Source organism: Anolis sagrei, chromosome 3, assembly GCF_037176765.1.
Source record: "Anolis sagrei isolate rAnoSag1 chromosome 3, rAnoSag1.mat, whole genome shotgun sequence".
Taxonomy (NCBI): domain Eukaryota; kingdom Metazoa; phylum Chordata; class Lepidosauria; order Squamata; family Dactyloidae; genus Anolis; species Anolis sagrei.
This window is the reverse complement of record NC_090023.1, coordinates 223,329,400-223,348,044: the sequence shown is the minus strand read 5'-3', so window position 1 is coordinate 223,348,044 and position 18,645 is coordinate 223,329,400. Positions and strand designations below refer to the sequence as shown.

The following is an 18,645-nucleotide window of genomic DNA, read 5'->3' as shown; positions in this document are numbered from 1 at the left end:
GATCTACACTACCCTGTATCCCAGGTCCTGATCCCAGATTATCTGGCACTGGAGTCTCCAGTTCAAACCAGACAATCTGGGATCAATTCGCTTTTGGAGTTGTAGTTCACCTACATCCAGAGATCACTGTGGACTCAAACAATGATCAATCTGGACCAAACTTTACACGAATACTCAATATGCCCAAATGTGAAATTGGTGGAGTTTGAGGAAAATAGAATCTTGACATTTGGGAGTTGTAGTTGCTGGGATTTATAGTTCACCTACAATCTCAGAGCATTCTGAACCCCACCAACGATAGAATTGGGACAAACCACCCACACAGAACCCCCATGTGGGCCACAGCAACGCGTGGCAGGGGACAGTTAGTCTGTATATACGTGAGAAGATGCTATTAAATCGACTAGGCCGTTCTTTTGAATCCCAGCTTATCACACAAGCAGGCTTTGTTTGAAGGAAAAACCGTACAACTCAAAATCTTAATGTGTTGTCAAAGGCTTTCATCAGAAGAGCTGCAAGGCCAAGAACAAGCCAAGAAAGACAAAAATCCACCCAGAGGAAGTGTTCTTACCATACATGACCGCATAGAGAAGCTGATGAAGAAACACAACCTACAAACTTTCTACAGACCCACTAGGAAAATTCAACAAAATTCAACAAAGGACAAGAGGTATCCTCTCACCTCTGCAGGAGTCTACCGTATACCATGCAGCTGTGGACAAGTCTAACGAGGAAATCACAAATGGATCCCCCCCCCCCCCAAAATGAGGGTCTGCCTCCAGGAGCAAACCAAGAATGGGCAACTTAGAAGTCCCTGAACAGAAGTGGAATTGGCAGATCAAAAGACAAACCTGGCAAAATGGCATTACCTAGAAGAATCCTCCACCTTATGTGATTGTGGAGCAGAACACACACAGCATCTGTACACTTGCCCACAATGCCCTGCCTCATGCAGAGGAAGAACTGCTACACACAATAGTTGCTGTTGTCTTTTTGGTCCAAAATTATTTAGCTCCTTGTGCTCCCTTTATTAGTTTTAAATTTGTTTATGCTTTATTTATTTATCAGTTTTATGCTTATTTTTAGAACTCCATGAAAGTAGGAAAAGCACAAATACACTTTTTAAAAACCTGAAACACCTCTAGCATCCTCCGGAAGATAATCATAGTTGCCCTGGCAGACCTAGAGAGAATATAATCAAACCCACAAATAACCAAATCTGCAAAAACACACAAATGTGGAGGAGAGTACACATCCCAATTCAGCTGTCATATAAAACAAGGAATTCCTCTACTTTTAGCTGCAGTCAAGGAAATGCATCTGAGGCTTGAAGATAAATGGAAATCTATTCCATAGTCATCAATGACTTCCAAGACAGACCACCTTTTGCTAGCAAAAAAAAAAAAAAGCCCTCTGAACTGCCTCAGGAGTATGATTCACCTTTAAATTGCCACAGCCTGCTCCAATCTGCACACATATCTTATTCACTTGCATTCTCTATAGTTGCAAGATTCATGAAACACGAGAGGTTTGTTGGAGCCACAATAATTCATTCCCTTCTATACTTGTACACCGTATCATTGTATCTATTTTAAATAACTTTCAAGATATTAACAATTTTCACTGTAAGTATATATATATATATATATATATATATATATATATATATATAATCCACTCACTAAGGTTTATTCAATGTATATGCTGGCAACTATCAATTTTTGGATGAATAAGATGTTACTTATGCTCAACATAAACAGAGTAGCCAAGAAACTTTTAAACTGGCTGTAAAATTTAATTCCAGTTACGAGATATATAGTAGTCAAGAGCTTCTGATATAGACAGCAAATACTGAAGTTGAAATCCTGTTCAAACCATCTTAAAATCAGAAATAGACTTTCTATAGAACAAATGTATTTCAAGTTTATATCGCATGCTCCAAAACCTCAGTGTTACTAAATGTGAAAGTTGGTAGCAGCATAGAAAAGCAGAACTGCACCTATGGGAACTGCCAATGTCTCAAAGTTTGGGCATATCACATTTTTAGAAATTTCAAGTGCCGTTTTCTCAGTGCAGTTTGACTCTGGAAATCATTTGGGAAACAACTTTACACTGATATCTTATTTGATGTTTCTGAGAATGCGTATATGCACAACACAGTACAGTAATGGAAAATAAAATCTCAAATCTACAAAATATTATACTGGAACTGGTTCTTGGTTTCTTGTAGCTAACAAATGTGTAATTACTGCTGAGCATGAATCAGCTTTCAATCTGCCTATATTTTCCCCCAAAAGCGATTGGATAACTATCACTTTGTTCAAAACCTGTCGGTGTGAACTGTGACTAAACTGAGTATCAACACTAGGTTCGGCATCACTACTTCTGCAGCAATAAACAGAAAACATGGCCTTGCTCTTTACTCCATCAGCATTTCCTCTGCTACCACTAGTTTTCAGAGCATAACCATGCACACATAACAGATCATGTACTTTTCATAGTACACATTTCTTGCTGAAACAGAATACACGCTTGAGGGAAAGTCTCACGAGCTAACTTCTAATACAAGTTGACAAAAACAAAGGGCTAGGCTTTATGAGAAACATTGATGTGTATGGATGTTTATACCTTGAAAAGTAGGTTTACTCTCCATAAAAGAATTTTAATAAAGATGTACATATAAGTTGCCAGCATTTTGGTGATATAGGCTACAATACAGTCATAAGAAACGCAGCAGCATTAAGCATAAGTCAAGAGACAGAGTACCAAACTATATTTACTGTATACAGTAGTAAAGGACATATATTATACAAATTGATGAAGAAACAGCAACAGATTTAAAAAGAAATTCCTCCTTTGCCCATATACAATTGATGAAAAAAGTTTTTTTTCCAGCAGGATATCTTCCAAGCCAATGATCTAACAGATAGATACGAAAGGCAGAAAGTGACCTTTTCAAGCAGCAATAAACAGCCTACTGAAACTGAACAAATAAATCTGCATTTTCATTTGGATATACTGAAGAACATTGCAAGCTAGATATTCTTACATCAATTCAATTAAAACCCAAATGGGGAAGGGGGGAGTAATACAGCAAGTCTCATTAAAAACATGAGATTTTATTAATGGATGTTTTGTGGTCGCCTTCTTCAAAGAATATGCACATTTAGTTTTAACCAAAAAAAATATACTGAAATTCTTTACTTTGAATAATGTGGATCAAAGGCTGGAGTCCAAAGAGCCTTATTCTTGGCATCAACCTGTGTCATACTGCATATTACTCCAGATAGCCAAACTCAGATGAGGAGGCAATGTCAGGGTACAAAAGGAGATGAACTAGAGATAGGGATCAAGAAAACCTGGTTCATATGCAGAACATGACTCTTTGAATGCCAGCTTGTTTTGGAAAATCATAGAAAATAAGCTTATAAAATGAGCTTTCATAGGTGTTCACAGAAATAAGGTATATAACGACTATCTAAAATCAATCATGAGAAGTAATGATTCTCAATAGGAACCATCTGCTGAGAACATCTCCCACGTGTCCCATTAAAATGAGAGTTGTACAGCAGAGCCTATAAGAGGATTCTGGTCCACTCCTTTAAAAGGTAATAGTGCTCAACCCCAGAGATGTTTTTTTTCTTTAAAATAGTAGCTGTAAAAGTTAAATATAGAAATTCTACAGCAGCTGACAAACTCAAAGACATTCCATTACTTTAAAAAACTTGTTTGATTCTATGCTATTTTATTATGAAAAAGCACATGTACATTTGCATTATCTTAAACTGCCACTATGTTCAGCATTGTATTTGAAGGTACTGCCCTTTCTGCATATCCCATTAACAGGTTTAAAGTATTAACTTTATTAAATGGTAAAACTCTTTCTCTTCTTTCCCAAGCCATCTATTCTGAGAAAAAAACCCTTTACTTTTGCAAGGAAAAATATTTCAATATTTACATTACTATAATTAAACAGTAAAACAAAAACAACAAAAGCCAGAAGTAATTATTCTTGTTTTACAGTAGGTTGGTATTTAGGCCACCAATTCATAGGGACAAGATTACAGCAGACAACAGCAAGTATTTTAGTTATTTGAAAAATTAATTTTAACTGGGCCCATTTTATGATGCAGTTATTTTCCACAGATACAGCTTCCACTTGCACACGCAGTATATCAGGAACAAAAAAAGAATTTGGATAGGTGTCCTCAGAATGTGAGAAGATTCCTGTACGCCTGGCATGTTCACTTGTTTACCATTTAATATCAACTCCAAGGACAGATGACAAAGTGAGGTGACATTTTACATTCCTCTTCCCAAAATGACAGGATATTTAGCACATGCCACCCGTCTGCTGTTGAAACACATCAATAGTATCTTCATCTTCCATCTCCAACTGGAAAAGAAATTTTAAAAAATCATTGGTATTAAATGTTACTCTTTAAGGTATTGATGAATTCTGTGCTATTCTTTGTTACACATGCTCACATATAGTTTCAGTGACTTAGAAAGTATTTATACATCTCCTCATTTTTCTTCTTACCACATTATCCTTCCAACTCTCAGAGGGCTCTTCTACACAGCTGTATAAAATCCAGATTATCTGCTTTGAATTGGATTATCTGGCAGTGTAGAAGGGGCCTGAGATTCAAGTTGGAATTCAAAAGTAAAAAACTCCAACCAATATATTTATAGAACATATTAATTCAGCTAAATATCTACATCTCTAATTGCTGCAGTATCTTATCCATTCACAAGCATGCTCTATGTAGAGTACAAATAATCTACGTATAAATTAACGTTTCTTGCCATACGTTTTTAAAACAAACACAAGCCATGTACTTGCCAACTGACTTCAACAGTTCTCAATGCAACAAGCAGATCAGGTACTTTAATCTCTCGTTTTATTCCTAATCTTTCATGCATGCTTAACAAAGAGTGATCATGCATTGCCAGTGTGTATGTCTAGTTTGTCTGATGTGCATCTTGGTAGACATACCAAACAGGCTGTTAATGAAAACATCTTCAAAAAATGGCAAAGAAAACCTGGAAAGGAAAAATGGGATGATTTTCTCCTTTCCCATCTGGTCTTAAAGTAGCAGCTAGTATTTCTGCAAAATACCAGCCCATAGGAAGAATTCAACTATATTTTCTGGAACTGGAATTCTCCATTTTCCCACCCAGCTTCTCCAGAAAAGTGTTAGTAAGAGTTCCTGATGAAATGCAACACAGGCGAGAGATTATTGCTCCTTTCTGCAAACCAAGACATTTAGAAGATAAGAAATGAAGCCTCTTCCTTTGCATGGGTTTTTGCAGAAATACTGCAAGATACTGCTTCCACCTCAACACATTCTTTTCAACTCTCCTAGATATTCAAATTGATTCAGCATGGAAGCAAAAAGAGTATGAACCAGACGACTTTCCAAAAGGAAGGGTCAGATATAACCACGGATAATGGGGTGGGTTTTTTTTAAGTAAACAAGCCAAAATCATTAGACTCCTGACCATAAACACAAAGCCCAAGATACAACATGACACTAGCAGAGAAAAAAGCACTGCAGTGGATTTGACTGATGCAGAAGCAATAATGCCAAAAACAGCACATACATATGATGTGTTTTGTGCAACAGAACTAAGCTGCATGTATAGTTTGCTTGCCATTAGCCAAAAGTTCTTGCCTAATGGAAAAAGAAAACAAGGGACGAGTATCCAGTTTTAGGGCACGCTAATGATCAAAAACATGCAGGTTGAAGCATATATAATAGACCAAACGCATATTTGATTTGATTTCAAATATGCATTTAGCTGCATTTTTAGCCAAATATTTAATCCAATGTCACTTTACTTAAGAATAATTCTTATTTAATAGAGCCTACACCCATATAAAACAGGGCTGCAGGCTCTTTACTATTTGTAGGATCTCACATATACAGACCTGATTGGTAAACAGCATATATTATGATCTCATTTGTCTGTGGTCCCTTCTACACTGCCATATAAATCCAGACTGTATGCTTTGAACTCGATTATATTGCAGTGTAGTTCAAGCAGATAATGTGGATTATCTGCTTTGATAATCTGGATTATATGGCAGTGTAGAAGGAGGCTATGCAGTATATTCATGCCAAAGCAAACTGCAGATATTGTCAATATGACACAGGGGAGAATTTCCCCAAGAAAAGATAATCATGGTATAATATATCAATGAAATTCTATCAAATACTAATACAAGTACACTTTGTATCTGATCTTACCACTGCTCTGTAAAACATAGTTAAGTCTTAGGCCGGATCTACACTGCCCTATATCCCGAGTTCTGATCCCAGATTATCTGGCACTGGAGTCTCCAGTTCAAACCAGATAATCTGAGTTCAGAACCTGGGATATAGGGCAGTGTAGATCCAGCCTAATTACATTTAAAGGAAGATTATAATAAAGAAAAATCAGGTATAACTGCTACTTCCTAGGGCCCTTTCACACAGCCCTATATCCCAGAATATCAAGTCAGAAAATCCCACAACAATATCTGTTTTGAACGGGGTTATCTGAGTCCACACTCAGATAATGTGGGATTTTCTGCCTTGATATTCTAGGATATAGGGTTGTGTGGAAGAGCCACTAGAGAAGTGGTATATGCAGCTATAGATGCTAAGAGGTTTCTTTAAAAGAAAATCTTACTTCTGGATTCAGATTTTCTCTTCCTACTTTGATGGAAAGGGCTTCATTATGGTTATTAATAATTCAACACCACAAAAGGAAACTTTTACATATGGAACAAAAGAACGTTTTTTCTATGCATTTGCACAATTCCTAAGATATAGACAGAAACTACAAGCTCATCTTCACCTCTATAATATCAAGCAACACTCTTCTCTTACCTGTGCAGGTGTGTCTGTTTCATTAATTGGCTGTCCATCAAATCTGAATCTAATCTGTCTCATTGACAAACCCTGGAAGATAACAGATAAAAGATATCAAAGATATTTTAATTATTGTCAAAGTGTGTATTTTATACAAAATGTGTACCTCAGAAGTCCAGTTCAAGTCAGGGATAGCAATGACCTCATACAGTATTTCTATACATTTATGTATTTTACCCATTTTAATCAGGACTACTAGAAATGAAAAGTGTTTGGGTGATATTTCTTTTCTTTGTTAACATAGAACTGTATAGCTTCTAATAAATACAAATATAGATATAGTAACCAACAAGCCAACAGAAAAAGGATTTCATTCCACCTCCTCTTGATTTTCCTTTGTGGTCTCCAATATAACACTGTTAACTCAACTAATCATGAGAGCATTGAGACTTAAACCCACCACGCTGCCCATGTTCCTGCATGCTTTCTTAAAGTTGTAGAACAGAAGTGAAATAAGCTATAGCATAGCACTGAAAGATGACATTAGAAAGATGGAGAGGGAAAGCTAGAGAAAGCTACTTTCAGTATTGGGCTGTACCCATTATGAAGATTTCACCACACTTTCTGATAATTGGATTTTGAAAAAATTGGGTTTGCTGTGGAAACAAGGATTGGTGAGAAAGCTTCATCTGAGACACCTTTTGCACATGGTAACCTTTTTAGGAGTGAATTTCCCTTCTGGAGGTTGATTTCTCTCACTTCCTGTGGTCTCACACCCATTCTAAACTATGAGTTGTTTGTAAGTCAGATGTTTGTAACTCTGGGACTGTCTGTATAGCTGTGTTTATGTACAATAGGTCAAGTAATCACTCCCTGAGCATGTGTGGAGAGCAAAACAGACCGAAAAAGGAAAAACAGATATGCCTCCTTCAACAGGTATCCTGGTATATTTTTTAAAAAACGTAGCTCACTAAGTTTTGCCACCAAAATGGAAGTCCTAAGAAAAGCAGAGGCTGTTGAAAGAAAAGAAAATCCATAAAAATTTTGGAAGACATATTTAAGTGGTCTCCGGAACATTAAAAATAATGGATTCTTTCCTGACCTGGCTGTTCATTTCACACGTGTGCTAGCTTGGATTTGAATAAAAAGGTTTACTGAAATATGTTGAACCTATCCCTGTCAATGTTCCTTCCATATATGGTAGCAAAGTTTCTGTTAAAGAAGTAATTCCTGAAGGCATCCACTCTGTATAGGTTACCTGTATAGGTTATCACTTCTATACCCAGGATCTCTCTGACAAACAAATAATGGACATATGAGACATTTTGATGCATTCATCACTTGAAATACCACAATAAATATTATGTACATTTCACTTTTTTACCTGTCTCTCACAATAAGCCTTCATGAGTTTACTTAGCGGTGTGTGCCGTTTAATTTTAAATTGGACCACTGATCCATCTTGGCCAGCTACTTTCAAATTGATATGATCATTCTCTGTTTTTACTCCTTCCTGCCAAACAAAATAGAAAAATACGTATCAATATTTGTAAAAGTCAGAGAACCAATACTAATTTACTCAACCAGGAATTAAATGATTGACAGCATAACCTGTTGCGCAAACACATTATCTGAGATATTTGTAATAGGTCTGATTTGAACAGTCCATGAACTGATTAATAATTACAAATAAATCACAACATTAATGCCATACATCTGCATAGTTCTAGTCAGTGTTTTGGGTAGTAGAAAGAAAAACAAAATATAACGCACTTCTCACTAAAGCAGTCATCAAAGTGCAATTTTGGAGTATAATTTAGGATTAATCCATATTGTGTAAAGTGTGCCAGCTGAGATCTTTTCAGCAGCTCCAGCATCCAATAACAGACATGAGCACTCTTATTTCTAGACACTCCTCCAAGAAATGTGTAACTAATACTGTCTGAATGTAAATCTGAAAGAAATGCCAAGTTAGAACTAAAATTTTGCTTATGGGAGGGGGATTAAAAAAAAATACTGATACATCTATGACAAACATGGAATAAACTTTTAGCTCTATTATCAGTTTTTTAAAGCATTCAAACATATGTTATATATGAATCTTACTTGTAAGTAATTTTGTTCAATACACTCCTGAATAATTTGTAGATTTTAAGGGCTATGCAAACAATACAAATCTTGTTGTTGCTGCTGCTTGCCTTTGAGTCTGACTTATGGTGACCCTAAACTGAACCTGTTTCCTTCCCAAGATTTGTTCACAGGAGGCTTGCCATTACTTTCATCTCAAGCTGAGAGTATGATCTGTTCAAAGTCATCAAGTGGGTTTTCATGTGTGAATGAATACTCAGATCCTAATCTCTGAGAGTCCAGGTCCAACACTCAGGCCATGGTGGACAACACATCTTTCCATCTTAGGTAGGTAAAGGTAGTCCCCTGACATTAAGTCCAGTCATGTCTGACTCTGGGGTGTGGTGCTCATCTCCATTTCTAAGCCGAAGAGCCAGCATTGTCTGTAGACACCTCCAAGGTCATGTGGCCGGCATGACTGCATGGAGCGCCGTTACCTTCCCGCCGGAGCGGTACCTATTGATCTACTCACATTTGCATGTTTTCGAACTGCTAGGTTGGCAGAAGCTAGGGCTGACAGCGGTAGCTCACGCCGCTCCCCAGAATCGAACCTGCGACCTTTCGAACAACAAGCTCAGAAGCTCAGTGCTTTAACCCACTGCACTACCGGGGGCTCCTTTCCATCTTACCATTTTAATATTCAAGCAAGTAAACTTCTCCCTAGGACAATGGCATTCCAAAGCTTACTGGTATAAATCCAACTGCTATTCCCAGTTGTGCCTATTCACAAAATACCCTTCCAAATCACTGAGAGCACGTACAACTTAGAATTAATGCAGTTTCATACCACTTTAACAGCCATGGCTCAATGCTATGAAATCATAGCAACTGTAGTTTGGATTGGCAGAGAGGGTTAAAGACATTGTAAAATTAATTCCCAAAAGACCACAGCATCAAATTATGACAGTTAAGATAGGATTAAACTGCATTAATCCTATAGTGTAGATCAGGGGTCCTCAAACTAAGGCCTGCAGGCCAAATGCAATCCAATGTAGTCCCCCAAGGTCACTGCCCCTGCCCCTACCTAAACTTTAGAGTTACCCTAAGTCTGAAAGGACTTGAAAGCACACAACAATTTTCATTAACTTTACTATCTCATCAGCCAAAAACACTTCTCATTGAATATATTGATAAGTTTATGTTGGTTAAAATGGTTCTTCATTTTAAATATTGTATTTTTATCTTGCCAGCAAATATGGAAAACACAAGAATGGCCATCAGACTGGAAAAAATCAACTTATATCCCCATACCAAAAAAGGGAAATGCGAAAGACTGCTCAAACTTCCGTACAGTGGCCCTTATTTCTCATGCCAGTAAGGTAATGCTCAAGATCCTGCAAGGAAGGCTCCAGCAATACATGGAGCGAGAGTTGCCAGATGTTCAAGCTGGGTTTAGAAAAGGCAGAGGAACGAGAGACCAGATTGCCAATATCCGCTGGATAATGGAGAAAGGCAGGGAGTTTCAGAAAAACATCTACTTCTGCTTCATTGACTATTCTAAAGCCTTTGACTGTGTGGATCATAATAAATTGTGGCAGGTTCTTGGTGGGATGGGCATACCAAGCCACCTTGTCTCTCTCCTGAGGAATCTGTACAAGGACCAAGTAGCAACAGTAAGAACTGACCACGGAACAACAGACTGGTTCAAGATTGGGAAAGGCGTACGGCAAGGCTGCATCCTCTCACCCAACCTTTTTAACTTGTATGCAGAACACATCATGCGATGTGCGGGGCTGGATGAATGCAAAGCTGGGGTGAAAATTGCTGGAAGAAACATTAACAACCTCAGATATGCAGATGACACCACTCTGATGGCCGAAAGCGAGGAGGAGCTGAGGAGCCTTCTAATCAAGGTGAAAGAAGAAAGCGCAAAAGCCGGGTTGCAGCTAAACGTCAAAAAAACCAAGATTATGGCAACAAGAATGATTGACAACTGGAAAATAGAGGGAGAAACCGTGGAGGCCGTGACAGACTTTGTATTTCTAGGTGCAAAGATTACTGCAGATGCAGACTGTAGCCAGGAAATCAGAAGACGCTTACTTCTTGGGAGGAGAGCAATGTCCAGTCTCGATAAAATAGTGAAGAGTAGAGACATCAGACTGGCAACAAAGATCCGCCTAGTCAAAGCCATGGTATTCCCTGTAGTAACCTACGGATGTGAGAGCTGGACCTTAGGGAAGGCTGAGCGAAGGAAGATCGATGCTTTTGAGCTGTGGTGCTGGAGGAAAGTGCTGAGAGTGCCTTGGACTGCGAGAAGATCCAACCAGTCCATCCTCCAGGAAATAAAGCCCGACTGCTCACTGGAGGGAAAGATACTAGAGACAAAGTTGAAGTACTTTGGCCACATCATGAGGAGACAGGAAAGCCTAGAGAAGACAATTATGCTGGGGAAAGTGGAAGGCAAAAGGAAGAGGGGCCGACCAAGGGCAAGATGGATGGATGGCATCCTTGAAGTGACTGGACTGACCTTGAGGGAGCTGGGGGTGGTAACGGCCGACAGGGAGCTCTGGCGTAGGCTGGTCCATGAGGTCACGAAGAGTCGGAGACGACTGAACGAATGAACAACGAACAATTTTTATCTTTATTTATTTATTTTGCATTAAGATATCTGCAGTGTACATAGGAATCTGTTCATCTTTTTCAAACTACAGTCCGTCTCTCCCGCAATAGTCTGTGAACCAGCCCTTGGCTTTAAAAATTTGAAGACCTCTGGTATAAGTGCACCTTCTAAAACCCCACTGAGATTTAAAACTCAGAATTTCCCCAAATGCTGAAATTCCAAACTTTGATCCTTCAAAGGTGCATCTATGGTGAGTAATTAATGAACTTTGACCCACTTAAACAGCAATGGTTCAATGATATGAAATCCTGGGAGTTGTAGTTTGGTGAGGCACGAGCACCCTTTTGCAGAGAAGGCTAAAGACCTTGCAAAACTACAACTCCCAAGATTGTACAGTATTGGGCCACAGTGGCTGGAGCAGTGCATAACTAACTGCATTAATTCTACAGTGAAAACACACCTGGTGTTTTGATCCAGGATTTCATGCTGGTTGAGGCTTCTGGGAAATGAAGTCCAAAATACCAGGATCAAAGTTTGGAAACCACTGCCCCACTCCAACCCTTTTAAAATCACATGGGGCCCTTCCACATCTCAATAAAAGCCAGAATATCAACTCAGGTAATCTACAAGGGGCCCTTCAATATAGCAATATAACACAGAATATCAAGGAATAAATCACACAATATCTACTTTGAATAATCTGGATTTTATATGGCAGTGCAGAAGCGGCCTTAGTTCAGGGGGAAAGATCATGTGATTGATACCAATAGAAGTACTTTCAGCTGTACATGAAATCCTCTGAGTCTATATCGCAATATAATACGGTTCAAAGCAGATAAACTGAATTCTATACGGCTGTATAGAAATGTGGATTTATACAACTGTGCTGGGCACAGTCCATAAGAAGGGGCCTAGATATTATGGACTGTGCTGAGCGCATCACAGTTGTATAAATCCATATTTCTACACAGCCGTATAAAATTCAGTTTATCTGCTTTGAACTGGATTATATTGCAGTATAGGCTCAGAGGATTTCATGTACAGCTGAAAGTACTATTGGTATCAATCAAATGATCTTCCCCGCTGAACTAAGGCCCCTTCTGCATTGACATATAAAATCCAGATTATCTGCTTTAAACTGCATTATATGGCAGTGTAGACTCATATAATCCAATTCAAAGAAGATAACGTGGATTATCTGATTTGATAACCTGGATTATATGACAGTGTAGAAGGAGCCTAAGGTGTTTGGGGGGGGGGGGCGGGACTGCGCTCACTGATGCCAATGGACTTTCTGCCATAAATAGAAATAGCCAATTTCCAACTGGAGAAGATAAGTGTTAATCTCTTCCTTACATGCTATAATATCCCTCCCCTTTCCACTGCACAATGATTAAACTAGGGAAGGCGAATCTATGGAAGCTAGGGTTGCCTGAGTGAAAAGTAGAAGGGGCTCATATATCTTTAAGTTTTGTGCAGCAGAGGAATCTAACGCCCAGAGTAAAGCGCTGGATGCACAAGCACGTGGGCGGCAGGGATCTAAATCCGAAGGAAACCAGTAGGGAAGACAACATGAATCCCAGAGCGGCTCCCCTACTTCCAACGGAAACGAAAGAGGGAGGGAAAAGGAAAGGGAAGTCTAGGCTGATGCGAAGCCGCGTGGTGGTCGCACGCCATCGCCATCCCTTGACAATAAGAGCTCCGGGGAGGGAAGCAGTCCCTTCTTCTCATCTTTTATTGCTTCCTCGGTTCACTCAGCAAGAGGCAAGGCATTACAACTTCAAGGTGGAAAATGGGGGCCCTTCTACACAGCCGTATAAACCAGAGTATCAAGGCAGAAAATCCCACAATATCGGCTTTGAACTGGGTTATCTGAGTTTACACTGCCATATATTCCAGTTCAAAGAAGAAAATGTGGGATCTCCTGCCTTGATATTCTGGGTTATATGGCTGTGTGGAAGGGCCAAGAGTATCCTTTATCCCAGGCATGGGCAAACTTCGACCCTCTCGGTGTTTTGGACTTCAACTCCCACAATTCCTACCGGCTGTAAGGAATTGTGGGAGTTGCAGTCCAAAACACTGGGAGGGCCCATGTCTGCCTTATCCCAAATGCTGGGGACAAGAAGAGTTTTGGATTTGGGAATATCTGATGATATATACACATAATGAACCGTCTTTGAGCTGGGGCCCATAGTCCAGAACAAGAAATTAATGGACGCTTAAGGTCCATTTTACACACAAACCTTAAATAATATGCTGCATGAACACGACTGGCTGCAGTGAACCATCAAGATGCACAGGTATCACTCTTTCATTCAAAACACATAGACAATTTTGGAGCCAGCTAATTACCTCCCAACAAAGGATTCCCCCAGGCAGGAAGCAGCTAGGCTTTGAAGCTGCAAGGCCATTCAGTGGTAATCAAGGTGGTTCAATTGCAACATTCACACCTGCCTCCAGCAGACAAGAGTTCTTTCTCCCACCTTGGGCCATTCCACAGGTATATAAATCCCACTAGCCTAGTTTCCAACAGACCTCACAACCTCTGAGGATGCCCACCATAGATGTGGGCGAAACGTCAGGAGAGGATGCTTCTGGAACATGGCCATACAGCCCGGAAAACGCACAGGGCCCTTCCACACAGCTATATAACCCAGAATATCAAGGCAGAATAACCCACAAGATCTGCTTTGAACTGGGTTATCTGAGTCCACACTGCCCTATATCCCAGAGCCCTTCCACACAGCCCTATATCCCAGAATATCTAGGAAGAAAATCCCATTAATATCTGCTTTGAATTGGGTTATCATACTCAGATAATGTGGGATTTTCTGCCTTGTTATTCTGGAATACAGGCCTGTGTGGAAGAAAATCCCATAATATCTGCTTTGAACTGGGTTTATCTGACTCCACACTCAGATAATGTGGGATTTTCTGCCTTGATATTCTGGGATATAAGGCTGTGTGGAAGAAAATCCCATAATATCTGCTTCGAACTGGGTTTATCTGAGTCCACACTCAGATAACATGGGATTTTCTGCCTTGATATTCTGGGATATAGGTCTGTGTGGAAGAAAATCCCATAATATCTGCTTTGAATTGGGTTATCCGAGCCCACACTCAGATAATGTGGGATTTTCTGCCTTGATATTCTGGGATATAGGGCTGTGTGGAAGGGCCCCCAGTTCAAACCAGAAAATGTGGAATTTGATTCAGCTGTGTGGAACGGGCCAAAGAAATCCAATTTTGGGGCATTTTGGTGTCCCAGATCAAGTATAACATGACTATTTAGTAATGCTAGTACTGAAGAAAGAGGTTTCTCTGTGTAGGTAATTTCCAAACCGGTTTGTAGGCCTGGATGGTGATTCCACAAAGCAAGGATGCGCAGGGAGGGCTTTTCTTTCGCGCGCTTTTGTGGGAGTCGAGCTGCAGTTTGGAGGCTTAAGAGACAGTTTAAAAGGCTTGGGAGTAGAAGGATATTTGCATATATGCATTATGAGATACCTTGGGAGATGGGGCTTGAGAATGAATATAAAATGCATTGATGCAAAAAAAGGAATTTCATTCACAATATTGTGAAGCAGGCCTGGACCAACTTGGGCCTGCTTTCCAGGTGTTTTGGACTCCAACTCCCACCATTCCTAACAGCCTCAGGCCCTTTCCTTTTGCCCCTCAGCCGCTTAAGCGGGCCTGAGGCTGTTAGGAATGGTGGGAGTTGGAGTCCAAAACACCTGGAGGAAGGCCCAAGTTGGCCCAGGCCTGTAATAAACTATCAGAAACATCAGGGCGAAAATGAATGCAGTTTGGCGCCACTTTGGAAGGCTCAATAGGAGTTGTATCACCACAAGGCCTCCCATGCCCAAGAGGAACTACAAATCCCATAACGCGTGGGTGATGCCAAAGATGCGAGAGAGGCAAGCCCTGAGGCCTAACAGCACTCCACCCCCGCCTCGCCGTTCTTCTTCCGGGTCGAGGAAAGGCCTGGCTTCTCCCTCACTGAGAGAAAGGAAGGCCGCACTTTTCCCCTCAGAAGAAGGCGGCGGTGAGGATGATGGAGGCCAATCCTTGCCTCCTTCCCTCCCGCTGATTTAACTCACCTTTGGCTTCTCCTCGGACATGGCGACGCTTCGCTGAGGGAAAGAAGCACCTCCGAAGCCCGTCTCCCTCTCTCTCTCAATCTCCCCTTCTCTCTCTCTCTCTTCAATCCCGCCCGCAGCAACTGCCCGCCAGCACGCGCTTGGCGCCCCACAATCCCCGCTTCCTGATTGGCTCCCGGCGGGGCCACGTGGGGGGCCGCGCTCGCCCCCGAGGCGCGCTCCCGAGCGGGGTTCTTTTCCTCGGGAGCGCGCCCGGCTGTGTGCGTCATCGCCGGCTGAATGCGGCGGAAGGGAGGGAGGGAAGGAAGGATGGGTGGGTGGGAGAGGCATGCTTTCCAGCGCGGGAGGAAGAAGAAGGGGAGGAGCCTCTCTTGTGTGGGTGTGGGTGTGTGCTTAAATCAGTAAATACGTTACAAAACATCACTTCTTTGTGACTTCTTCCTTCAGAAAAATAGTCTTCACTGAAGGAAATAAATGTTATATTGGCCAATGCAGCCAATATAACGAACAATAACAAACAATAAACAATAATAAACAATGCAGCCAATATAACAAACATTAACCAACAAACAAAAATATAACAATAAATAACAATAAACAATGCAGCCAATATAACAATATAACAAACAATATAACAATAAACAATAATTAACAATCAATATAACAAACAACAATATAATAAACAATATAACAATAATAAACATTGCAGCCAATATAACAACAATAAACAATATAACAAACAATAATAAACAATGCAGCCGATATAACAAACAATAAACAATATAACAAATGATATAACAATAAACAATAATAAGCAATGCAGCCAATATAACAATAAACAATAATAATGCAGCCACTATAACAATATAACAATAAACAAAAATAAACAATGCAGCCAATATAACAAACAAACAATAAACAATAATAAACAATGCTGCCAATATAACAATATTACAAACAATGTAACAATAAACAATAAACATTGCAGCCAATATAACAATATAACAAACAATAAACAATATAACAATAAACAATAAACAATGCTGCCAATATAACAATATTACGAACAATGTAACAATAAACAATAAACATTGCAGTCAATATAACAATATAACAAACAATAAACAACATAACAAACAATATAAAAATAAACAATAATTAACAATACAGCCGATATAACAAACAATATAACAATAAACAATAATAAACATTGTAGCCAATATAACAACAACAAACAATAAACAATATAACAACAAACAATAATAAACAATGCAGCCGATATAACAAACAATAAATAATATAACAATAAACAATAATAAACAATGCAGTCAATATAACAATATTACAAACAATATAACAATATAACAAACAATATAACAATAAACAATGCAGCCGATAAAACAAACAATATAACAATAAACAATAACAATGAAGCCAAAATAACAATATTACAAACAATATAACAATAAACAATATAGCGAACAATATAACAATCAACAGTAATAAACAATGCAGCCAATACAACAATATAACAAACAATATAACAATAAACAAACAATATAAAAACATCCCTGCTTGTATTTCCTACTTTCCTATACACCTGATATGTTCCCCCTCTTTTAAGTGTATTTCAGAAAAACCTCAATAAATATGAATAATAAAAAAGCAGGCCTATGCAGTGCTAAATGTAAGTCATCCATATTAGGCCTGGGCAAATGTTGGCCCTCCAGGTGTTTTGGACTCTAACTCCCACAATTCTAACAGTGCAAAAGCTGAGAGCCAAAGAAGGACCAGAGAGCTCAAGAACATCTGGTGAACAAAGAAGGCTGAAGAAATCCAACACTTTGCAGATACCCATGATGCTCAGGGATTTTTAAAGCCACAAAAGTCATCGAGAGACCAAGAATTCTTGGCATATACCCTCTATGCCCATGAGATGGAGCCAAGCTTTTGAAGGACAAAAAAAAAAAAATCAATGGCACTACATTGGAAAGAGAACTACCAAAGCCTCCTGAATCACAGCTCCAATGTGGCCAAAGAGATTTTCTTATAAATCATGCAACAACAAACCAGGGATGAGCTTGCAGCACTGCCTAGTTTGGAAGAAATCAGTAATGCCATCAGCCAACAAAAGAATAACAAAGCCAGCGGACCTGATGGGATCCCTGCTGAAATATTTAAAGAGGGTGGACCTGAGCTAATAATAATAATATTAATAATATTTTGCCATACCAAACAATCAAACTTGTACCACAAACACCATCTGCCTGCAACAAAGAACTGGTGGCATCACAAGCCTGAAAAAGTTACAGAAAATGAATACGTCAAACTACTCTGGGACTTCAGAATTCAGACTGACAGAGTTTTGGAGTACAATACGCCTGACCTTACGATCGTGTTAAAAAACAAAGTATGGATTGTTGATGTGGCAATCCCAGGCGACAGCAGGAAAAGCTGACACAATATGAGGATTTAAAGATCGAACTGCAAAGATTCTGGCACAAGCCAGTAAAGGTAGTCCCAGTGGTGATTGGCACACTGGGTGCAGTGCCTAAAGACCTTGGCCTGCACTTTAACACAATAGGCGCTGACAAAATTACCATCTGCCAGCTGCAAAAGGCCGCCTTACTGGGATCTGCACGCATTATTCGCCGATACATCACACAGTCCTAGACACTTGGAAATGTCCGACGTGTGATCCAATACAACAGCCAGCAGAGTGATCTTGTTTATTGTGGACTCATCTTGTTGTGTTTCAAATAATAATAATAATAACTACTTTATTTTTATACCGCGCCTCCATCTCCCTGAAGGAACTCTGGGTGGCTTACATGAGGACAAGCCCGAACTTAATATGGTTAAAATATAACACAACAACATTCATAAAGACAATTTAAAACAATATAAAAACAACCACGCATAATACAATATAATACAATATAAGACAATAATCAAGCAAACCACCAATGGTCTGAGTAGTGCAAAGTTCTGAGGTTGGGGA

The 18,645-nt window shown here is 39.5% G+C and overlaps 1 protein-coding gene across 1 annotated transcript; it reads right to left on the bottom strand.

Moving 5' to 3' along the window:
- Positions 1-2,641: 2,641 nt before the first annotated feature.
- LOC132770760 (small ubiquitin-related modifier 3) lies at positions 2,642-15,829 on the bottom strand. The gene is made up of 4 exons (XM_060768025.2): positions 15,645-15,829; positions 8,245-8,373; positions 6,879-6,950; positions 2,642-4,396 (listed from the first exon to the last, which is right to left on the bottom strand). The coding sequence occupies exons 1-4, from the start codon at positions 15,663-15,665 to the stop codon at positions 4,334-4,336; spliced, it is 285 nt and encodes a 94-aa protein (XP_060624008.1). The 5' UTR covers positions 15,666-15,829; the 3' UTR covers positions 2,642-4,333.
- Between the last annotated feature and the right edge of the window lie 2,816 nt (positions 15,830-18,645).

Coding starts and splice junctions, on each gene's coding strand:
- LOC132770760 (XM_060768025.2), bottom strand. CDS start 15,665: ATGTCCGAGGAGAAGCCAAAG. Junction 8,374..15,644: donor TGTCCGAGGAGAAGCCAAAG/GTGAGTTAAATC, acceptor TTTGTTTGGCAG/GAAGGAGTAAAAACAGAGAA. Junction 4,397..6,878: donor AAACAGACACACCTGCACAG/GTAAGAGAAGAG, acceptor TTTCTTTTCCAG/TTGGAGATGGAAGATGAAGA.